This window comes from Saccostrea echinata, unplaced genomic scaffold (assembly GCF_033153115.1).
Source record: "Saccostrea echinata isolate AGI-Se365-2 ecotype Australia unplaced genomic scaffold, CSIRO_AGI_Sech_v1 ptg000030l, whole genome shotgun sequence".
Lineage (NCBI taxonomy): Eukaryota > Metazoa > Mollusca > Bivalvia > Ostreida > Ostreidae > Saccostrea > Saccostrea echinata.
Genome location: NW_026889779.1, coordinates 35,229,819 through 35,254,555, shown reverse-complemented (window position 1 = coordinate 35,254,555; position 24,737 = coordinate 35,229,819). Strand labels below are relative to the sequence as shown.

At 33.2% G+C, this 24,737-nt stretch overlaps 4 protein-coding genes and 1 long non-coding RNA gene across 5 annotated transcripts; 3 read left to right on the top strand and 2 right to left on the bottom strand.

The window, feature by feature from the left end:
- Positions 1-955: 955 nt before the first annotated feature.
- Positions 956-4,085, top strand: LOC133197779 (NEDD8). Its single transcript, XM_061333984.1, has 5 exons — positions 956-1,040; positions 1,150-1,167; positions 2,113-2,142; positions 2,361-2,443; positions 3,652-4,085. The coding sequence occupies exons 1-5, from the start codon at positions 1,023-1,025 to the stop codon at positions 3,734-3,736; spliced, it is 234 nt and encodes a 77-aa protein (XP_061189968.1). The 5' UTR covers positions 956-1,022; the 3' UTR covers positions 3,737-4,085.
- Positions 4,086-6,904: 2,819 nt separating this feature from the next.
- On the bottom strand, positions 6,905-12,145 carry LOC133196773 (adenine phosphoribosyltransferase-like). Its single transcript, XM_061332633.1, has 4 exons — positions 12,025-12,145; positions 10,131-10,368; positions 7,801-7,879; positions 6,905-7,369 (listed from the first exon to the last, which is right to left on the bottom strand). The coding sequence occupies exons 1-4, from the start codon at positions 12,102-12,104 to the stop codon at positions 7,233-7,235; spliced, it is 534 nt and encodes a 177-aa protein (XP_061188617.1). The 5' UTR covers positions 12,105-12,145; the 3' UTR covers positions 6,905-7,232.
- LOC133196772 (uncharacterized) lies at positions 8,601-9,575 on the bottom strand. The gene is made up of 2 exons (XM_061332632.1): positions 9,196-9,575; positions 8,601-9,097 (listed from the first exon to the last, which is right to left on the bottom strand). Exons 1-2 carry the CDS (start codon positions 9,548-9,550, stop codon positions 8,982-8,984), a joined length of 471 nt encoding a protein of 156 aa, XP_061188616.1. The 5' UTR covers positions 9,551-9,575; the 3' UTR covers positions 8,601-8,981.
- A 666-nt stretch (positions 12,146-12,811) lies between the features above and the next one.
- LOC133197776 (coiled-coil domain-containing protein 102A-like) lies at positions 12,812-21,295 on the top strand. Its single transcript, XM_061333983.1, has 8 exons — positions 12,812-12,897; positions 14,892-15,613; positions 15,700-15,808; positions 16,085-16,201; positions 17,104-17,313; positions 17,702-17,872; positions 18,176-18,279; positions 19,508-21,295. Exons 2-8 carry the CDS (start codon positions 14,973-14,975, stop codon positions 19,614-19,616), a joined length of 1,461 nt encoding a protein of 486 aa, XP_061189967.1. The 5' UTR covers positions 12,812-12,897; positions 14,892-14,972; the 3' UTR covers positions 19,617-21,295.
- Positions 21,296-21,298: 3 nt separating this feature from the next.
- On the top strand, positions 21,299-24,135 carry LOC133197777 (uncharacterized). The gene is made up of 2 exons (XR_009722446.1): positions 21,299-23,400; positions 23,723-24,135. It is a non-coding gene; the product is annotated as an uncharacterized LOC133197777 (long non-coding RNA).
- The last annotated feature ends 602 nt before the right edge of the window (positions 24,136-24,737 follow it).

The following is a 24,737-nucleotide window of genomic DNA, read 5'->3' as shown; positions in this document are numbered from 1 at the left end:
TTGGTTGTGAAAAAGTTTTATCTTTGTGGGCCAACCTCAGTTTTACAAAACAATTTACAATAGAGTTAATGTTTTAATGTTGAAAATACTATTTAAATACTGTTAATGTTGAAAATACTATTTTAGGTGAACTACCAATGACATGTAGCAACAATGTTAACAATGTTAAAAATTTTATAAAATTATATACAAAACAATATATTTTTACATGTTTAATGCAAAGTAAAATTCCAAATCCTTTTGGGCTATTAAATCATATGAAATTGAAAAATAATATTGAAAAATGTATAGCTATAAAATAATTTCTACATAGAAAATTTGAAAAAGAGTGGTCCTTGTGGAAAAAACATATTTCAATCAGCTTAAAACTGTTACATTGTTTGCTACCATATTTAGATTTTTATTGATGTATCTTTAAATTAATATAGAGTAGTAAATATATATTTCAAGAAGAATATGTAAAGTTATGATTATAAATATGCTATAGATTTTTTTTTTCAACCATTTTACCAGTAATTATTATCATGTAAAGAGCGAGTCTATACATATATAAGCTAGTGAGTGTCTGTGCCCAAAAAACACTCTTTTGTCTTCTTTTTATACATGTTATGATATTGGGCAATGTAAATAGTTAATAAAAATTAAAAGAAAAAATAAAATGTTAACATTCAGAATTTGAATATCTTGAATACATAATTTTATTTATAACAAACACTTTTAAAATATTTAACGTTTTTACCGTATTTGAATACAAACACATAGCCGACACATAATGAAAATTTTATTGAATCTAAACTGTATGTTCTCAGTTTTTATGATCTTGAGACCCATTCTGTAACGTTGTCATCCGTGATCAGGTGAGCTAAAAATATACGAGCGAATCTATGTACAAATTATTAATTTTCCGTTTTCAACCAATCAAAATTACTGTTTCATGATAAATTCGGCTTACCGGAACTGCAGAACTGCTTATGGAAATTCGGCTTCGGCATATTTGCAAGAAATAAAAGAAATCATTCATAATGTTGATCAAAGTGAAGGTAAGAAAGAATCGCTTTGAATTTTAAAAAAAAGTCCTTTTTTTTAATGTTCTGAATATTTTACCAATATTTTTATGTTTCTTGTTAACGATTTCCCCTAATTTTTCAGACATTGACAGGAAAGGAGGTAAGATATTGATATTTTTTACTCGTACATTGTGGGTAACATGAACCATATATTTGGTGTTTCTTCATCTTTTTGTAAAGAAAGAACGGATATATTTATATTTACAGAATACGACATCAAAACTTATCATAAATGTCTCTGAATCTTGGTATATTGTGAAAAGGTTTCTATATTTAGATCTGACAATCGGCACAGTAATTTTCATACTTGTATATACAATGTACTTATTTGAAAATATCACTGTTATTCATAAGATGATACCTTTTCAGAGCCAGAGGTAACTTAATTATTTTATCAGAATCAGATCAAAGGTAGCCCCCCCCCTCCCAACACATACACGCACACATTGACAGAATAATCTGTGTCTAATAAACACAAATTATTCTGTCAGTGTGTGTGTGTGTTAAAACCCTAACCACAGGTAGACGTAAAATGGAGTAGATCTACTCGGCATGATTTTAAAGAAAACAAAAGGAGTTGGACTGAAAATAAGAAATAATCATTAAAAACCTTTTTGAGATTTGTAAAATTGATGAAAATTTGCATAAAATGAGAAAATACAGAAATTGCCATGTTTTGTGACCTTTATGTATCCCATAGCCTAGAATCAATAGTAATTTTGTAATAGGGATTAGGGATGACAACAGGTTTTTATAATGATAAAATGTTGCAAAGTTCTTAGAGACATCCTTAATCAGGGCCAAAAGTGGTCTTAACCAATCTTTACATACTACAACTTTGCATATAAATGTATTCTGATGAAGAAGCATTTCTGGCATTCAAAAATGCTTTTATAACCCTGATAACCCTATAAAATTTGTGATGAATTATTCTCCCTCCCCCTTCCTTTTTTTGTCGGTACAATATAAAAATAATTCATTAGGTGATGTTTATTTCCTTCTCTGTATGAATTATTTCTTACAATATGGTGTTTTGTCATTACAGATTGAAATTGACATCGAACCTACAGACAAAGTAAGTGCAATCATGCATGTATATTGCAATTTTTTTGTCTGTAAACACCCAAGGAATGAAAATACATGTATTGTAAACCATGAACCAAATATTCAGTACATCTATAATTCTACAATAATTACCTGGTATCATCATGTATATGTATTTACTCATAATAAGAACAAGTTATGCTATACTAAAAAATTAAGAATTTCTATTTATACACTAATTTTCTCAAGGTGGAGAGAATCAAAGAGAGAGTGGAAGAAAAAGAGGGGATTCCCCCACCACAACAGAGATTGATTTTCAGCGGTAAACAAATGTAAGTTGATTAGTAAACTTTAGAACAAAGCCCCAAAGAATATCTGAAATTCAAAATAATGCAAATCTCACATCTATTCCTTATACAAATAATATATACATTATTCTGAATACCTAAATGTCATTGACATATCCTAATTTATAGGGATGGAACGATAACAAAATTTCTTGCTACGATACTCTTTTAGATACATGCATTGTAATATCAGTACAAAGCCATACTCAAATGACTTATCAAAATTTTGAAAATAAAAGTGCAATTATGATGGTGGACTGAATGTCAGTAATCCAAGCTTAACTAAGTTGGTGTTATATTGAAAGTGTATTAGAACATTGAATACCCCCTTTAGCCGTTGACTATCAACAAGTCATATAGCCACCAGGGTATGAGCCTTCAAAATTGAAAATTTTGTACCATGAGACCAGGGTTTAGACTCATGGTGTCACAAGAGTCCAGAGTTCTAGTATAAAGTTGGGCTAGGGTTGTCATCTGTTGAGAATTCAAGATTCAAGCATATGTGGGAGTGAAGGAAAGAAAAATCCCACTGCAGGGAATCACCAGCAATGCCAGGGGTCCTGAGTCAACACGTTGCTGTGGGACCCCTTGCCAGTTTCATTCAATAGTTCATGGGCTGACTGTAGCGACGTCTTTCAGAAAAATTACAAATCTTGATTATTGTTTTTTTTTTCTCTCGGCCAATCACATTAAGCCATTCTATGATCAACAACTTTTAACACGTGCATTTGAGGTGTCAACTGAATCCTTTCTGTTTACATTATCTAACTATTTATGAAAGCTTTAATTTGATTGGTGCTTCTCAAAGTGAGAAGCAAACCCAAAAATATTTAATGAAATTGGAGGGGTCCCATGGCAAAGTGTTGACTCAGGACCCCTGGCATTGCGAGGATGGGGAATTACCTCTTTGTCTAGAGACTTGTCACAAATCATGGATGGCAGACCTATCTCTACAATTAGGAATTATCTACTGTGGATTCATCAGTGTTCGTGGGGTACCAATGTTCGTGAATTTCTGTGGGTCACCCTTATCCATCATCCCCACGGACAATTATTTTATTCAACATTTTCATACAGTGTATATTTATACAAATTTGCTTGCCCAAGAACAAATGGAAATGATTCCACACACCACAGTATATCATTAACTCTTACACCATGGATGATTATTTTTCTCTTATTTCTTTATTCAGGAATGATGAAAAAACTGCACAAGACTACAAAGTGACAGGAGGTTCAGTCCTACATTTAGTGCTGGCTTTAAGAGGAGGACAATGATAATCAGATTTAAAAAATCAGTTAAAAAAAGAACAATAATCTTACCTTTGATTACTCATTTGATAATTAAACATAAGCTTATTCAATATAGACACAACAAATTTCAGAGAAAAATAAACTTTTAGGGATAGTTTTAGGCCTGTCAAACCTTATTTTCAAGACAAAACAAAGGAAGATGAACTTTTACTGGGAATTAAGATGGTTTTTTGCTTTACTATACATGTATTTGCTAATGCCTGTGTAAGATATATTGCGACAACTACACTTGAATATAGATGAAAAGTGTGTGAAAGAGATGAGTGCATGTAGCTAAATGATTTGTGTTATGTTAAATAAACTTTTTCTCTTATTGTTGGCTCTTTAATATTGAAAATTTTAAAATACACATTACATAATTTGTGGTGCCAAAAAAAGTTGAACAGTCCTGGTGATGCAAAAATTTGTACCCCACTGTTGATTTTAAGTTAAAATCCAACCGATGTTGGAATTTATAGCTCGCCCTGACAAAGTCAAGATGAGCTTATGCTAAACCCCCGGCGTCAGCTTTAGTGTCGGCGTCCCGGTTAAAGTTTTAGGAGCAAGTCCATTCCCAAGTAACTATAAGCCCTACCTGGACCAAACTTGCATGGATGATGCATCTAGGGATGGACACTATCACACTTGCTTCGGATGCTGGATTTGACCTACATTTTCCCGTTGAGTGACCAGATTAAAGTTTTTGGAGCAGGTCCATTTCCAAGTAACTATAAGCCCTACCTCGACCAAACTTGCATGGATGATGCATCTTGGGATGTACGCTAACCAACCTGCTTCGGATGCTGGATTCGACCTAGATTTTCCACATGAGTGAATTTTAGCCATATTTCAACCAAATTAGCATGGATGATGTAGCTAGGGATGGTCACTTCTAGACTTGCTTTGGATTCTGAATCTGACCTACATTTTCCAGATGAGTGACCAGGATAATTTTTTTGGAGTAGCTATATAACATTATGGCCTGTTATGATTAAACTTGCATAGATGGTGCATCTAAGGATGAAAACTTCCAGACTTACTTTGGATGTTGGAACTGACCAAAATTTTCTTGATTAGTAAACAGGATAAACGTTTTTTGAATAGGTCTATTTCCAAGTAACTGTAAGCCGTACTTAAATCAAACTTGCATGGATATTGATCTTGGGATGTACACTAACTAAAAAAAGAATATGATGTGAAATTTGCCTTACTTAAAGATAAACATTCGTCGAGGTGAGCTTCGTAATCTTTGATTACCTATGTTTGTGTTGTACTAAACTGAGGCATACTTTATACCCCTACAACTAAGAGATGACAGGGTTGTCCCTAAGACCTGGGGGCCCCGAATTTTTCTGCCAAAAATGAAGTAACCTCCTGGTATATTCTGATATTCCCCCTCAACCCCCTGTTAGGGGAGGAACCTCAAACCCCCTTCTACTTATTTAATGTTCCCTGCTATTTCAATTCTAATTGGGCAGCCCTGGGGTGATGATAATTTAACCACTAATTTACACTTTTGAATGAAATCCAAATCCTCATCCTCTTTTGCAGTGGGGAAAAAATCAAGAATGCTCATTGTGCAGTTATCAATTACATATATTCTAAGCAGAACATGTATAAGCTCCCTCTAGTATTGGCCCTAAGCATCATTGTTAAAAGTGATTTGTTGGACGAGTTAGAATAACTAGAAAGGGTTTATCCAAGGCCTCAAAAAACCTGATGATTTGTGAAACATCATGATTTTACATTCAGTCACTAAAAAATGCTGAATTTATTATTCTTCACCTTTATAACAATCTTGGCATATTGACATAAATTTTTGTTTTCTGCTCTTGGAAAAACTTGAACATACATTTAGAATAAAGCTTTGATGTTTTAATACCCCATGCAACAAGTTGTAGAGGATATATTTATTTTTACCTTTCTGTCGATCAGTCTCACTCTGTCATGTTCATATCAGCTCAGCTCCTCTCGAAACCACAGAATTTCAAGAAACCTTGTTGTTAATATGGACATAAAATGTAGATGAAAATTCTGATTCAATTTTTTTTCTGGGAGTTCAGCCATTTAAATTCAAAGTTTGGACTAAATTATACAGTGTACTTCTGAAAAATTTTGTCATGCAACTCCTTTTTTTAAAATGCTGAACAAATCAAATTTCATAAACTTTTTAGTTAATAAGTGCAATTCAGTTCATGTGTACGGAAATGCCCAAAATTGGAGCAAGGCACATCACCGGATGAAGAAATAAGACATGCTGTGTAGATGTGCAAATTTGCAGGAAATTCAGACTCTTTTTTTTTTTTTTTTACTGGAAGTTATACCCCTTTTGAACTTAAAAGTTTGGCCTCCGTCGGTCCTGCTCTTGTCATCTCAGCTCCTCTGAGGCCATTGAATAGAATTTCTTAATAAAGACATACTGTGTAGTCTTCCAGGAAATTCTGATTCATTTTTTTCTGAGTTATACCCCTTTTAAACTTCGAAAAGTCTGGCCTCTGTCTGTCCTGTTCTTATCAGAGCAACTTCTCTGACACGGCTGAATAGAACTTCATGAAACTTTATCGTTAATAAGGATACACTGTTTAGGTGTGCATATTCACAGGAAATTCTGATTATTTTTCTCTAGGGATTTTACCCCTTTTTAACTTAGAAGGAAGACCAAAATTAAATATACTGCTCAGACAGTTTGTCATTGCAACTCCTCTGAAACTGCTGAACAGAATTCCACGTAACATTGTAGTTTAACATACTATGTAGATGACTTAGATGTGCATATTCGCGGGAAATTCTTATTTAATTTCTTTTCTGGGAGTTACGCCTCCTTTTTAGCATAGATCAGATATACTAGGTACTTCCGAAATAGTTTGTAGGCACAGCTCCTCTAAAACTGCTCAACATAATTCCATGTAACATTGTAGTTGATATGGACATACTGTGTAGATGTGCATATTCACAGGGAATTCTAATTTGTGTCTTGGGTGGCATACATTTCACAAGCATCTGGAAAAGTGAAGAGTGGTTACTTGCTTTATAATGCATAGCATTTGTGTAGCATTGTCTAGCGAGGAGGGAGCAGGGGTATATGAGCTTGCTCCTCTACATGTGTGCGTTTCCGTCGATAAAAATCGATTAAACAAAAATCGAACGCAATAATTTTGTGTTGCTCAGATTTTATTATAATTTGTCATGGATCATTTGATAACAGTAGAACACTTGTATAGTGAAACCTCATTTCACAGTAGTTCGTGTTTTGTTTTTCTAAGTACACTTTTTCACAATTTTTCTGTTTTAAAAAAAATGCAGAAAAGACACCATTTGGTAACTCTTATACAAACAAGTTGCAAATGTTCAATTATTCCTCATATTGTAGGCCACCAAGGCACAAAAAGTGGATTCGTTGCGTCAGATCAGTAACACTATCGTATACAACTAATACACAGTTGGTATTAAATACTGTTTTTTCTTGCTATAAGTATATGCATTAGTATTTAATAAGAGAGGAACACGGCTGGGACAATTTTCCTTGTCCATTCAAATCCGTCAGTTCTATTACCACCAGGCACAGTATCACTTTGGCGCCGACTTTTTCAATTAATTCACATGCTGCTTTCATTGTGCCTAAAAAATATGTTAAATGTATACATTTACATTTGCCAATATTCTTTCAATACATATCATCAGTAATATTCGGGATTTTAATGTAAAGAATGGATGCAATGACACCGACAACATAAGCATGATTACAGGTCCGTAGGAAGTAATTTCATTATCTTTGAAGGGGGGGGCATAACCGCACATTAACATCGTTATCTATTTAATTGCATAAACAGGCAAAATTATTGGAAAGGGGGGAGCGGTTCCTACGGGCCTGTTAAAGGGAGAAATAGTCACCTTCGAAGGAGGGACTGTGGTAACTTAATTTTTTATCGTACTTTTCCTTGTCGGAAAAAGCAACGAGTGCGTCTTGGAGGCGAGGTTATAAAAATGAACGCCAGTCTCAATTTTATTTCATAAAGCTGCATTTTTATGAACAGAAAACTAAAACATACCTCCTGTTGCTAAGAGATCGTCAACAATTACAACAGACTGTCCTGGCTTAAATGCTTCTTTCTGGACCTCAAAGACGTCCTACATAAAAACAAAGCTTGGATTAATATAAAAATCCTTGTTAGATTGATGAGAGTTACAGAGATAATGAGAGGAACTAACACACATTTATATTCATTATTATTATAGAAAAGAAATAAACAAATTCATTACCGAATCAAAGCCCAAATGAGCATAACAAAATTTTAATCTATATATGTGGATTTTTCAGTTGAAATTCATTAGTTCCAAATAGGCGAGTACTAATATCACAACTGACAGTCGAACACTGACAGGTCGGTTGTTTTGTCATTTTTAACGTTTAATTGTTACTGATAAACATATTTGGAAAAAAAATGACTGAAGATGAAGATTAAGTCGTGTATAGAGTCTGAGTTGATTAAATTCTTACAAATCATTTCTTCTGCATTGTCCCTTTTTGAACTAGCTGGTTTGAGATGAGATAACGGAAATTTCTTTAATAACTTACTCTCTTTCTGTTCCGAGATTTATATTTACCCCCCCCCCCCGCCCCCATTAAAATCACTTCACATCATGAAATGGGTGAATGTTATAATGTGTATGCATGTAGCTGATACATCTCTATGTAAATGAAGTACATGTATGTGACAATGAATTATAAACCTTATACATGTGCAGCATAGCCTCTCACTTCAAAGAAATAATAAGCCCAACAAGTGCAAAATTATGAACATAAAGTTTTTTTTTATTATACATTTCAGAATTTCAAAAAGAAGGTACAACAGAATATCAGATATCTAAATGGAAATTTACCATTTATGATTTTGAAAGGGAATCAGTACCCTTTTTTGAGGAATATAGATTCCTTAAAAGCCAAAGTTGTTTAAATCCATTGAATATATAAATAGTTACATGTAGCAATGAGCCACAGATCTGTCTTCATTACGCACATCTGAAAAATTTCACCTATAAATATGTATAGGAGCAAGAAAAAACACAAGTCAAATAAAGTATAAACTGCAAATTAAAGAGCCTATAAATGTTCCTCTTTCGACCAAGATATTCACGACGGAAATCAGATAAATAAATTATGGAAGTGTTCAAACTTCCTATTGTAGACAACAGCAGCTTCTCTTCTGTTCACAAAATGTCTTGGGTTCTTTTAATTGACTGTCTGTCTAGAATTTCTTCGGAGAAGCTGTTTTCTTCTTTGTTCCGTCAACTTATTTTTATCCTTCTTAAGAAAACCTTTCTCCACAAGAATTCTCTCACTTTCTTCTGTGAAAAAAAAAAGAAAAATAAATTTAATATAACAAAGAATTGGAAAGTTTATGAAATTGGTCAGTGAAGACTGATTTAATCGTATTTAGTATTACCTTCCCATTGAACGTAAGCGTTCTCGTCTTCAAGATCCAGAACCAGGATTGTCTTCACTTGTCCAACGAGGGGAGGTAACGTGGGCACACTTGATTTGTAGGTGGAGTTCATCAACTCAGTCTTTTCAATGGCATCTGGAGAAAGGTCATTATCATCATGATCATGACTAGTATCCCCATGGGCTTTAATCGGTGTTACACAAAACATCATCTCTGGGAGAGTTTGAATGTCATTCTTCTCTTGATCATGCGCCATTTCTTTGTTGACCTCCTGTATTTTTTTGTAGGCGGCTTCCTCTTCGTCGGACAGAATGCCAACTTTATTGTTCCGCAAACAGCTTTGGAAGAGACCCATTTTTGTTTTCTTGTCAACAAAATCGCGCTATGCACAACTAAGTTATTATGACGTCATGATACTTTGGCGCCTTTGACGCCAAAGCATTATGATGTAAAATAATTGTGACGCTAAATACGCGGATTATGCATTTTTTCCAAACAACAAAAAAAAAAAAAAAAAAAAAAAAAAAAAAAAACCTTTTTGCCTGGGTGGAATTCAAGAGCTATATATGTTGAGATAAGTAAATATTGTACGTATGATATTTTAATACACCAAGAAAAACAAATTTGTTGTTGCAGTTTGTTTATGGCTTTTTAATTGCAGTGTAACGCACACATTGGACAGTGCTGAGTCCGTTTCATATTTACTTAATTAACACACACATACTATAGAAAAAATCGTGGCCACGAATTTTATTTCGTTTCCACGAATTTTTATTTCTTGGCCACGAATTTTATCTCGTGGCCTTGAATTAATTATAAAAAAAAAAGTCGTACCATGTCCTATACCAGCCACCGTAGAAAAAGTAATTTCATCATGTTTGCTGGCCGCTTGCCATCTATAATTTCATTTTTATAATGAACGACTGTATAATTACCGTTCCATATTCTTTGGTATAAGAAACACTTTCCATCTTCCCGGGCAATTTACCCTTCTTCCGGACTGGTGCAAAACTGCAGTTAAGTCTTTGAGCAATGATGGGTCCGAAAAGAAATCCCCTGGCTTCCAGTCCCACTACGATCTCCACACCAGGTGCCTTCTCCTTCACATACTCCACCATAGCATCCATAAGATCATTAAACGCACCCGGGTTTCGTAATACTGGGAAAATGTCTCTGAAGATATATATACATTAATTTTCTTTTAAGTTATTTGCCTTTAAAATGTATGTATATATAATATTTTTTTTACTTATTGAATGGGGATTCATATGAGACCATCTGAAAGTGTCACAAGAATACATGTAGTCTTAAAAGATAATAATAAGGGAAAAAAAGGAATAAAAGTCGAAAACTATAGGTGATATTTGTACTTTTTCTCCAAAGCGAAAATGGGGGCTATTTTTTTTTTTTAATTTTTAAGCACACGTTATAAAACACAGGTACATAGGAAGCAATTTCAAAGGAGTGGGGTTGGCACAACCTTAAAAAAATCCTTGAAAAGCAATTTTTAAAAAAAATCATAAGGCGTCGTCAGGCATAACTATAAATCAGCTTTGTTTTCTGTTGTATGTACATGCATATTCGGAGGGTACACCCCCCTCCCACACGTTCCTTTGGGTCTGCAAAAAGTACATACAAATTTGAAATAATTGTTTGAAAAATTCTTTTGAAACATTCAAAGTGTTAAATGTCAGATGTGTAAAAATTACACAGTTAAATCTGCAAAACCCAAACAAAATAACATGTTGCATCATTTGCATGCAAACCCATAACAAAACCAGCAGAAAAGATTACTGAAATACTGTCCATTGCAATATGGCGATCGAGCTCTGGTAATTACCATTTTGTCTTAAGTTTTGCGTTTATGCAACTACGCGCCTGCCAGTATAATTTTATTCTTGCACTATCCATAAAACAGGTTGATTTAACCAAAAAACAAAAAAAAAAACGGCTAATTCTACTGGCCACTAATCATTTTTCGACTGAAAAGAAGTTCAAATGAAACTCTGGTCATAGACGTCGGAAGCAAATTGAAAGTGTGTGGGGGGGGGGGGGGGGGCTAAACCAACAAATACACGTTTGGGGGCTAAGCCCCAAATTTCAATGTCTATATGATGCCTATCTTTTCAAAAAAAGGGGCTAAGCCCCCTAGCATCCCCCACCCCGGTTCCGACGCCTATGCAGATGATCAGAGAACATGTACGATGACACGATGTCCAGAGCGATAACGTTAGTTTGATTATACGCTGATGTTCAGGCACAATGATACTGACGCGATGACACGATGACGACATGAAGCAATGCTCTTTCATGTCACTGTCAACGCCATCGTATCATCGCGTCATCCCTTTAACGTGAACGCGCTAGATCGCACCGTCGCAAAAAGGAATTGGGTAATGTACAAGGGAAGTACATGTATGCAATAGCGGATGAAGGGGGGGGGGATGGGGCATGGAGACAGGAGAAGAAGGAGGGTGGGAAGATAGAAGAGGATGGGAAAGACATGAAGAGAAAGTGGAATATGGAGAAACGGGAAGAGCATCGAGAAGGTAAACGTTCCTGCACCCCGTCCACCCGCAAGAGCAGAAAAAATTGAGATTTTATTGATTTTATTACACTCCTCAGTACGGGTATTGCGCTAGACGTTCTAAATATCGTCAATGTAATGGACATTTTAATGGTTTTTCAATAAAAGTCACATGAACATAAATATTTTCTTTTTTATGTTTATTACGGAAATGGTACACCTTACTATGAACTCAAAGCCATGCTTATGTTTACTCTAATATTACGCCTATACATAAGTATTTTTTTCAAAAAGCATCTTACCGAAACAAGACCCCAGGTGTCGGAAAGTCAGGATGCTCTGTAATGTGAGATTTTATTCTTTCGATTCTGTTGTCAGTCATGTTTGTAAACTGGTCAAACGTTCTACTTACGTGGCCTAGAAAATCAAAATAAACCAAATGTTAACAGGGCTCCCAAGGGGGGATCCAAATGCCTCCAGTTATAAGTTTTAACAAAGTTAAATAATAATTTTAAAAAAAAAATCCTGAGTTGTTCCCATTGATTAATTTACAAACGTAATTATAATATTGATAAAAAAAAAGAAAGAAAAAATATTTAGTTCCAATGTAGAGATAAGGTATAAAAAATAATATCTTGCTTAAGCTTACACGTTTAACGTAAGTAATATCTTATTCAAATTTTAATTAAAAACATTACAATAAAGATATATACGTGTAAAAATCATTCTGAGTTAAAAATTTAAGCCCCCCCCCCCCCCCCCGTCGTATTCCTAGTTCAATAATCATGATAATTATGACATTCAAGCTCCATGTACATCTGTTCAAATATATGAATTTCTTGAATTCATACTGGTGATTGATGATCAAGATATGGGATACCATTTCAGAAAATCTGCATCTTCCAAATGTCTCAAAGACTTTTTTCCCTTGCAATGTAACTAACTTTTGGTCACCGGGCATTTTTAATTGAGCAGCGATCTGTGTCGCTACCTCACCATTAATCTTAATCAAAACAACGTTTCCTGTAATGAGTATAAGCGAAGTAAAAGAAACAATTTTAAAATTACACAATGATGCCAAAACAATTTTTGGTAAAAATGATAGAAAAAGACACTCCTGTGGAGGTAAAAAATTTGAAAGGATAAACTTGAAATAGAATCGACTTAAGAGGATGGTATGATAATAAATACTTCTTACTTAAATGCAGAGACATATAAAAACCATTTTTTATGGTTTTTATATGTCTCTGTTAAATGTTAGTCTTCTCTCTTAGTTATATCCATAGAAGATATTTATTAGTTATATCCATAGAAGATATTTATTACCTACATTTTATGTTTATGGAACGCATGTGGTATGAAAAGTGGACTTCTTTTTAAAAATGGTTATTTTCGCCTGCAATTAGACTAGAATAATTTTATTTTTTTGAAATTTTGTATTGCCGTATTGGAGTATATGCCGTCTTTAATAATTCAACAGACATAGAATCGATCATGTGATGTTAAAGTTAACTTAACGGTTAAGTTAACCAAGTAAAAGTTTCTGTTTGGAAAGATGTGTTACACATTTTCTGATGGTAAACCATTAGGATGATTGAAGTTAGAATAATTTACTACGTCTAAGCACAGGAATATACAGGCCCGTAGGAAGCAATTTCAGTTAGGGGGGCACAGCCACAGGCACTTGTTTCGTATACGGGGCACCCCTTCTTATTTTTCCACAAGGTACCTAACTCAATTTCAGGCACCCCCACTTCAAGCTCATATTTTGTTCATTTATCAATCATTAACATATTTTAAAATTATATCGTTCGCTTCGAGAGACTTTTTTTTGTCAAATAAATCCTTTCAGACGTCTCTGGTTGAGCCTCTTTATTGTAAACCACTCATTTATTCCTCAAAAATTACCTCGATACATATGAAGACTTTAGATGGGATACAACTTCCGGTTGGGGGTAGGATAAAACCAGAGACTTCTGAGTATTCCATTCCGAGGTCTCTGGTTTTATCCTTCGTTTATAACCCCAACCGGAAATTTGTATCCCATCTAAAGTCTTAAAATGTATCAAGGTAATTAATGAGTGGTTTACAATAAAGAGGCTCGACCAGAGACATCTGAAAGGATTTATTTTACCTACCAACCCAACTGTTTAAAGACTCATTTGGCAATGCCAAACCAACAATTTTTTAATTGTGGCCTTACACATATCAAAAGATTGAGTTGGAACAGACCTGCGCTCTATGACTTTTAATCAAAATATTCATGTAAAATACACTTTTGTCTCTCAAATTCATTGAAATGTAGAGTTTACTTCATCTTCTTGATGTCATATCTTACATATGACATCATGATGGCTAATGAAAATGGGCAATTCTTTGGAATCTGTAGGTAAGAACATACATAGAGACTTCAAAGTTTGGTATTGGGGGCAGATATTGGTCATTACAGAATATAGTCCTTTCCTAGAGGAGAAAATTCACAATGACCTTTTTCAAATACAAAAAGTTGTCTTGCATTTCACTGTATAATGAAAATAACTAAATAAATTAAGATAGTTAATTTTTTATTACTAATTTATCAAATTTACAACTTTTTTTTTACTTATATAAGTAACATGCAGTTTTGAATTTATAAAATTGAATGTTCTTTACAGTAGTGTCTATAGGAGTGTCATTTGAATAATATTATGCATGTGTCATAGTTTAATTTGGCACTCGGAAAATAAATGTACTGCAGACAGTCTGAGTTTCCAACTTTTTTCTTTGACTGGATTTTTCTTAATAGGGAGCAAAAATTGTGTCCTGGATTTAAACTTCAAAAATTGAAATAAATCAAATTTGTGAAAAATTAATGTTCACATTCTTGAAAGCCCCATATGTAATACTGCATGAATGAAATACACTGCTTCTCAGACCCTGTATTCCTTGGAATCATTTATGTAAGGTACTTGTAAACTTACAGACCTGCCTAGTGCCCACTCTCCCAATTTACCCATAATTTTTACATTTTTGACCCCCTAATTATGAATTCCATCATTAATCTGGGTCAATAAGATGATATTATTTTATCAATAAATTAGGGTGAGCACAGCTAACATATATTGTTAATCATGCATTTAATGTAGGATATTCTTTAAATATAGGAAACTTAATTTTGTTCTATCTTTAGATTATCTGACTGTGACACAGACAATGAGGTGATATGCTCTTCTACAGCATGACTTTGTAAATCATCTTAGAGACAAAAACTATGAGCCAGAAAATGAAACCTGGTTCTTCCAAAGGGGATGTCTCCTATGTGAGAGCCACAGGTGCATCCCCCCAGCTGCCTATGGCACCTTCTCCCTCCCTCATGAGAGACGGCAGTCATACACCAGTGTCACAATTGTCCAATATGGACAATGACTGGGATGACAGAGATGAGATTCGTCAGCGAGAGCTGGAGGAGGCCAGGGGTCGAGTATCGCAGATGGAGAAGACAATGAGATGGTGGTCAGACTGCACTGCAAATTGGCGGGAGAAGTGGAGCAAGGTCAGGAACGAGCGAAACAAAGCCAGGGAGGAAAACCGTCAACTTCGTGCTAAACTGGAACAGCTTGTAAAAGAATGCACAGTTCTTAAGAGAGAGAAGCAGGAAATTCAAGCCGAGAATGTCAAACTGAAGAAAGATTCCCCTGTAGGTACAAGTGACAGTGTGAAAAAAGAGTTGGAAAATAATCTTTGTAAATCTGCTGAGAAAGAAAAGACTTTCGAGGAAAAAGATGTTAAAGTGCAGACAGCAAATGTGAATAATGTGAGTCAAGAAGTTGAGGGAAGCTTAGCTGAGGAAAAAGTGACTTTGTTTGAACTTAAACTGGATGAAGCACAGAAAACACTTCTTGCTGAGAGAGGGTGAGAGTTATTTTTTTAATGATCAGTTGAATTTATTAGTTTACTATAAAATTGCAACATTTAGCAAGTTCCACTGTTTTATACAGAGACAAAACATCACTGATGAAGACCATAGAAAAACTACAAATGGATCTTAGCACAATGAAACAGAAATATGAGGAAGCCAAAAGATCAAAGCAGGATGTTTTGCTTGAGGTATGTATACATGTACAAGGAAATAAGTATGCATTTAAATGACATTGTTAAGTAATAAATTGTATTTGCATAGGAGCCATTTGCATAAGAAATGTAAGATTAGAGAATAAAAAAATATACCAATAACATAACTTTTTATTTAAGAATAGTAGGAGTTATGCTGAAATTTATGATTTGATAACAATATGTGTCACTGAAGAGATCTCTTAGACATATGTATATTATAGCAACCTTTGAAAAATAAAATCATTTTGAATCTATGCTTGTCCTCCATAGATATCCAAGCTGAAAGAGGATCACAGAGGGGAAATTGATCAACTTATCAAAGATGTTGATGAGGAGATTAGTAATAAATCTGTAGTGGACAAAAAACTCAATGAAGTCCGAAAAGAGGTAGGTTATACTATATTAGATCAAATATAAATTCTGAATACTGGTAAAGTTAGTCCACATAAAATAATTTGTAGATTCTCATGCTAATTGACAAAAAAATGTGAGGATGGGTGAACTTTACTTCATAGTTTTCTTTCTTTATTGAAAATATAATTTATTCCATTGTTTTTGTACAAATTGCTAAAATTATTCTGGACATTAAAGCTAACACAAATCCACAAACCAAGGTTCTTCTGTTTTTAATTATACAAATTTTATTTCTACAATACTCATTTAATATAGATTATATATTATTCTGGCTCTTTTTTTTTATGCCCCCGGATCGAAAGATCCCTGGGGTATATTGTTTTTGTCTTGTCTGTCTGTTTGTCTGTCTGTTTTCAACTTAAACCTAGCCCATAACTATTGTGCTGTCAAGGGTAAGGCTTTAATATTTGACATGAGTGTTCATTATGACAAGACCTTTCTATTGGTTCAGAAATTTTTGATCATGTGACCTCAGCTATGACCTTTGACCTACATTTGAAAAACTTTAACATTGGCCATTACTATTGCACTGTTGTCTACGTCCCACTCCAGAATTGTGTTAATATCGGGGTCATAGTGTTTCACAAACACATTTTGTTTTCTATATGTTTTATTCCCTTTTTAAATCAAAATAAAAATGATTGGGAAGGATGCTTTGAGAGGGATTGGTGGGGATGATAATGAAAAAAATATATATATTTTTTTAATTTCAATTTCATTAGTGAAATGACTTTAGTTAACCTTTTAGCAATTAATTGCTTTTCAGCAATTTCCTAGGACCAAATTCATTGACAGAAATTTGAAATCTGTCTTCTCTCTTCTTTTTTAAACAAAAAAGATGAACTGTATATCAGATATATGTGTTTCTTCTGCAGCTTGAGAGACTTCAGAGAGAAAATGCTGATGAGTGGGGGAAGAGGGAGAGACTAGAAACAGAGAAACTAGCTTTGGAGAGGGAAAATAAGAAGTGTAGAGTGCAGATCCGTGACTTAGAAGAGCAGCTAGAAAGCAAGAAACAACAGACGTCTGCAGTTGTAGACTCGGACATGAGAGGCCTACAGCAGGATCTTAATGACAAAACAAAGGTAACAAAAAATGGGATTTACCAAAATGCAGAGAGTTCAGAATCAAAATCGAATTTAAAACCAACTGCCCAAACAAACAAACAAACTAAAATTAGTTGATATAATTGTCTTTGCTGCAAGGATCATTTTCTGTAAGTTACGGTAAACGAAACCACCACAATAACTGTTACCTGTAAATTACAACTTGATGTAAAGGAAACCACAAGAAGAATCTTTAAGTACATGTAAATTACCAGCATGTGAAAGCATAACAAAGACCATTACCTCTATATATCAGAATTATTTTTTTTTTCAGAACTCCATTTTATTTAAACATTGCATAAGAATTTTCATCCGTTTTTTGTTGTTTTTTTTTTGTTTTTTGTTTTTTTTTAACAAAACCTTTCAGGAATTAAATGACCTCCGTCATGTACATGCCAAACTGAAGAAGACTTTCCAGGAAAGACAAACAGATTTGGATCATTCCCGCCGGAGAGCTGAGCAGTACGAAATGGAGGTCAAAAAACTCAGGACTCGGATCGAAGAACTGAAGAAAGACCTGGCAAACGCTGAGGATGAGGTATGGATTTCCTGTTGATTCTTAAAACATTTTAACTACATAAAATGTTTTTGAAAAAAAAATGATATTTAAACAAACTTGAAATGTACTTTGATATATAAATATGTTGTTCACAATAACAATGTAAAATACATGTATACATGTGTAATGATATTTACATAATCAGTATGTATCTGTGTTAACATGGGAAAACTTTCACTCACATACTTGCACACTTAAACTTGAGTAAAAAATTCGAAACTTATTTTCAAATGATTCTTGGAGATACTTGTACCAGTATTCAAAAATTTCATAATGTTTCAGGCTGATAACCAGGCAAATCTCTATCGAAAAGTACAGCGCACCAATGATGAACTGCAAGAACAGATTGAAAATTTACAAGTCCAACTCAATCACACGCAGAGCAGGTGAATTGTCATTACATTAATGAAATAAATTTAAGTGATATGTGTGATATTCTAAAGTTATTATATTGCAATTATAACTAGTAGACTAATTGTTCTCGAACAATTAGAGGTCTTTCCACCTTCTTTAAATTTCTTCAATTTTCTATATTTTACTCTCTAAAGTTAATTTTTATGCAAAAAAGAATTCAGAAATGGCTTGAAAGATAGGGAAAAAATGAAAATTTCAAATAATTTTAAATGACCTTGACCTTTGACCTTCATTAAATTTTCAAGGTCAAAGATCAAGGGTCACATTGCAATTGACCCCATGTCTCTATGACTTATACATTTAAAGTTATTAGGGTTAATAGTAATCGCAAAGACGTTAAAGGGTGATAACTCATATAAGGGGTCATCAGATCCTTTTGCACTGAAAGACTGAAGTTGTGTCTAAAGACCCTGAAGACATTAGTGAAGGTTTTGTGTTTCTACGGTTTACGGTGTCTGAGGAGTAGCCTTAACAAGGTTTTTTGCACAAGGAGCAATAACTTTTTGAGAGGTTAAGCTTAGGGGATAAGATTGAAATATTTGAAATAGTTTTAGGAGTACATCTTAAAGATGCAAAGATATACAGTATATGTTGAAAGACAAAAGAGCTATAACAAGAGCTTAATTTCTCAAATTTGGAATGACCTTGACCTTTGACCTTGACATAAACTTCAATGTCTAAGGTTAAGGAATCTAATGCAGTTGGTTTCATGTCTCTACGACTTATCGTTTTGAAAATTTTTCATTATTCGTAAACTTCAAAAACTTTCAGGGGCAATAACTACTTAAAGGGATGGATGAATCCTTCCGCACTCAAAAGGTCAGAGTGTCTAGGAAAAATAATAATAATAAACAGAACAATTTCAATAGGTCTTTCCACAGAAAGGTGGAAAGACCTAATGATCACACAATAAGAAAAATGTTTCTTTTTTAGAAAGATATACATGTACTATGTACATTCTAGTGCAAAATATCAGAAAAGAAAACATCCTAGTGAAACATACTAGAATATTATTTAATTTAAAAAAATCAACTTTGAAAATAGGACAACATGTACATTTTCATGTATTTTTTTTTTTTTCAACATTACTTCTAAATTTCACCCATAAATTTTGTTACCCGTAATTGTAGCAAAATTTTATTATTTTAAGCAAAATAGATGACTGTTCAATTCATCAAAATATCTCTGATTTACATGTAGGTTAAAAAGAAGTAGCCAGAGTGGAATTAACACAATGTCTGCCAGTCTCAGATCCCTAGATCCCACTGATCCCGAAAACAATGACAGTGATGAGGACGATGTTTATTGATGTAATGCAGAATCCCTACAACAACCAACAGATCCTAGAAACAAGGAATGTGTCATGGATGGGATTAGCTGATGACAAAGCTGCAGCAAGGCTTTTTGTGCACAACTCACATGTCAAAATTGCTCTTGGTACAGAAGAATATCTGTCTGATGTTGCATTGTTTTTTGAGACTGCTTTCACTCACATTTCTGTGCTAAGAGGTCAGGAATGAGTGTTCTATATGTAAAGTTGTTTAACTAGGTTGTTATGTATACATGTCACTCTGTGCCAACTTGATTGACATTCCATGTTTTGAGAGAGCAATTTATACTTGTACAGTTTTACTGATTATTCATCCATTTTATGTTGCATCTATTTCTATACCATTATCATTTTTGCCCCCCCCCCCCCCCAACATGCCCAAGAAACAAAATTAACTTTTGAACCTTTAAATCCTCACTTTCCCCAAGAGTCTGCTTATGACATGAGGATATGTCATTTTCCTCAACAATTGTCATTAACATTCATGTCCAAGACTTAACTAATTAATTTAGAAAATTAGAAGCTCATTCTGGCAGAAAGTGTATCTTGACTTTAAAATTAAAGACATTTTGGACAACATAAAGTTTTCTGAAGTTTAAAATTCCCATTCAGGCCTTTTTTGTAATGGAAAACCATTAGGAGCTCATACTTGACCCAGAAATGCTCTTGAGCTGTGGATTTGACATAACACTGAACTAAGGCCACTTGGAAAAGGTCATCTAGAATACCCAGTAGTTTTAATGAATTGTCCATGCAAATGCAGAAGATTGTTTCAAACATTGCTATGATTAAAGCTATGGCATATCTGAGCTAAAAAAAAAATGAGATTGAGTGTAGATGAACATGATATTTATTATTTATGTTCAAATTAAAATTTTCACCGATGTTGAACTTGAATAACCCCACGTTTCTATAGTTCAATTGACTGTAAACTGTGTCTGATATTTAAATGCGGAGTCAGTAAATAAATCGGTTATTGTTTTAAATTTTTAATATCTATGAAACGTGATTGATTTAAATTGTGTAATTTATAGGAAAGTCCTATTAATTTAGTTAGTCTGAACTTATCAAAAATATGCCATATATGACTTAAAAAGATATACCAGGTGTCATTTCTGTTTACTGAATAAACAGAGAAGTTGAAGGCTGCATACAGTGGCAATGATGTTATGTTTGGGGATTGATATTACAGATTTCTTTACATGAAATTTTCAGATGTGCATGTTTTCAGTGCATCTTGGTGGGGGTATTATTCTAGTGTACTAAGTGTAGATCTAATTTTGAATGAGTTGTGATGTTTGTCTCAATTTGTATGCTTTAAATGTATTTATATACAATCTTGTACAAGTAAAAAAAAATTAATATTGTTTAGAATAATGATTTAATATTGCTTTTTAACAAATTTTTATAATGTTACCCTCATAGATCAGAAAAATACATATCAGCTAAAAAGCGATGACTAGTTTTATCTGCATTGTTTTCTGAATGTTTTATGAATTGGTGTTCAACTTTGTTATAACCTTTTTTTTTTTTAATTTTGTGCACAAATTGATTGCAGATACAATGATACTGTACTGTTTCTATTTCTTCCATGGTGTTTTTATGCTTGATTACTGTGTTGTTAGCATTGAGACCCTTTATTTTTATCATTTTTTTGGGGGGGGGGGATAATCAGAGAATCTCATCAACTTTGGTTTCTGTGTTTGATCACTTCATTTTGATCAAAGTAAAGAAAAACTCTGTTTTATGTCGTTTCGTGATAAAACCTATACATAAAGGGTCAACTGACAATATACCAGTATATGAATTTGTTGAATGTATAGAGATATATCATGTTTCACTCTCAAAATCTTCGATACAGTGCACTTTTTCTGTTGATTCTTTCTCCCATTTTAGAAAAAAAAATCAGATTAACTCATGTATTTACAGGTAAAGATGTATATCATATGGATATATTATTTTGAATATTGTAAATATAAATATGTTTTTTTTTTGAATTGTTGTGAAATAGGAGAAATAGGTTGCAAAACATTCTTGTGTATAGTTTAATACATTGGCTTTTTCTCTCTTATATGAATAAATCTCATTGATTGAAGCATACAAACTATTTCGAACAATGTTATGTACATGTACTAAGTCTCAAACAGTGTCTTTTATTACATCATATAGGTCATCAGTTCATATCAATCATTTGTTGCCAAGTTTTTATGATAATTGACCTCAATATTGTTTTGTGATGCTTTAATAATATCAAGACATGTTTACATACCTGGGTATTTATCAGTGAACTGTAAAATATTTTTGTGAAATATATGTATTTACATGAAAAGAATCATGTATTGTTTACCTGTGCATTAAATATATACATGTGTGTACAAAACTTTTAGGTTTGGCAACTTAGCCACATAATTATTGAGGTATGTAAAAGAAGTTGCCTATAGTTATTTAAAGCACATTATGAATTAAACTAGATAGATTCATATGTTCACATGTGTACAATTGTCCCATAGTATACTCAGTATTAATAACAAGAAGCACTCAGAATTGAAGTGGTAATATGATTTTGAAGTACACATACTTGTATATTAACTTGCCATTGTCGTAAAAACTGTTCAAGGTTTCCCAAAAGAAGATGGGCAAACAAGGCATGCAAAATGCCTATAGCTTCAAATGTATAAAAATCAAATTCAATTTGAGTATTAAGTACTGTAGAAGTATTTTTTGCTGTATGGTATTAATTAACCATATGTACACAGTCACCAATTTTCTGGGGAAATTTTCCCCCGAGTATTGAAAGTACATTTAAGGCATATTGTGGCAATCGAAGAAAAAAAAATTCCTGAAATTTGAACCTACTTTGAATATACTTTCAAAAAAAGGAGCAAAGACCCACTTATATAGAAAAAATATGATATGAAGAAATTATCATTTTTCATCATTTTTGCCCTAGCTGGGGCTCTTTGGTGAGTGAATGCTATTTCATAGATGAATAACCACACTTGTGAGATTGTTGCAAATTGGGAAGATTTTACATAAAGTATAAATTAATGTTAACTGAAATATCAAACAAAATTGGGTTATAATTGAGTTTAATTTTTCACTTTCTTATTTGTTGAACCATAGGCATTTTTCTCAGCTTGTTTGCCCATCTTCTTTGGTAAAAAATATTTTTGTTTGTAAATTGTGCTGGTTTGTACCGTAGAATAAGCTGAAGCACATGCACTAATCTTTTGTACAAGGAATGTTTATAAAGTTTTTCCATTTCATAAAGATTTTTTTTGTTGATTGATTCTTATCTCAACTATAATCATATTCATTTATTTTTTCAGTAAATATTCTTTTGCAATACTGTTGGTTGCAATCATTCAATTAATTTACTCTTGTTTTCACTGCAGTTTTTCATCAGCTGTTTTTCATGTGTTTAAGAACTAGTGCAATAAAAGAAATTGTACAATTTGTGAAAAATCAAAAGAATATTTATAAGATGTTGAATTGTACGGTACTTGAAAGTATTTGTTTTTATCATGTTCACTGCTTTTATTCAGAACAGATGACTCTCATAATCAGACCAATTAATATTAATTAAAGTTGTGAATGGACATGAACTGATCTTAATTTTAATAGAAAATTCAAGACATACACAGATAGCTTATATACAAAAAATTATTGAAAAAAAAATAAAACTCTGAAATAACAATTATTATTACTTTAGGCAAATGGTAATTTTTTTTTTAATAAAAGTGTGAAAATATTCATGATTAAGGTCAGATGATACGTTCCTCAAATATCTGTGTTGTATATCTGCATACTGTATGGAAAATATTCAAAATTTTAAATACTTTCTGATTGCTAAACAGGTTTCTAATTGTCTTTAAAAAAACTGAAACACTAAAAATTGTAATATTGGCATATTCAGTTTTTCCAAAAGGATTATATAGGAAACATCATCCTCTGGTATCTTGCACAAATGCCTGGTAAGGTGCCTCAATTTTTTGCAAGTAAACATATTAAAGTAGCAATACTTCAATGACAAATTCATAGAAAAAAATTATATATTATTGAGGAATGTATCGTCTGCCCTTAAGTACAAAGTAAATTTGGATTGTTGTCTTTACTGTCAAATGAGAGTTTAGTGTGCACCATATAAACAGGGAATCCTGGAATTATCTTATTACATGTATTATGATAACTTTAACAAGAAATACTCCTCATGTAATTTTCAACTTCTGTCAGAAACATAAAATGAATGTAAAAAAAAATTGTACATGTAAATCATTATGAATTTACTTTTATATCCCACTTAACAACAGGCAAATGCTAAATTCTTATTTGATTTCACAAAGCAGGGGTACATATGTTCTGTGGTTTTTTGTTAATGTTTTTGTTTTTTCTCGAGTTTTTTGTCTTCCTTTATTCAGATTTAGGAAAGGCAAAGTAACACATGTATTCATAACTGTAGTAAAGTATTGTGTCTAAATAAATGTATAATTTATTAAAACATTGTTTTATATTTTTTCATGATTGCAATCATACTAGCTAAAACCAATTGTATTTAGCTCACCTGAGCTCGTTAGCTTTACTGATCACCCATAAAGCTGTAACTTATGTGGAAGCTTCCTGAGGTAATATAGATTCTAAATTCTTCATATGGTCTCCAGGGGTAGGATGGGACCACAATGAAGAATCAAAGTTCTACAATGAAATATATATGCAAAAAAAATCTTTAAAAACTTTCTTCACAAGAACCACTGGACCAGAAAACCTGAAATTTGTTGAAGCTTCCATAGGTAGTGTAGATTTTAAATAATTCAAATTATGTCCCCTGGGGGTAGGGTGGGCCCACAATAGGGGATCAAAATTTTACTTTGAAATATGTAGGAAAATCTCAAGAACCACTGGACCAGAAAAGCTGAAATTTAGGTGAAAGCTTCCTGAGATAGTGTAGATTGTGAATCGTTCACATCATGGTCCCGGTGGTAGGGTGGAACCACAATAGGGAATCAAAGTTTTTAGCTCACCTGAGCTGAAAGCGAGCTTTTCTGATCACCCGTTGTCCGTCGTCCATCTGTCCGTCCGTCTGTAAACTTTTCACATTTTCAA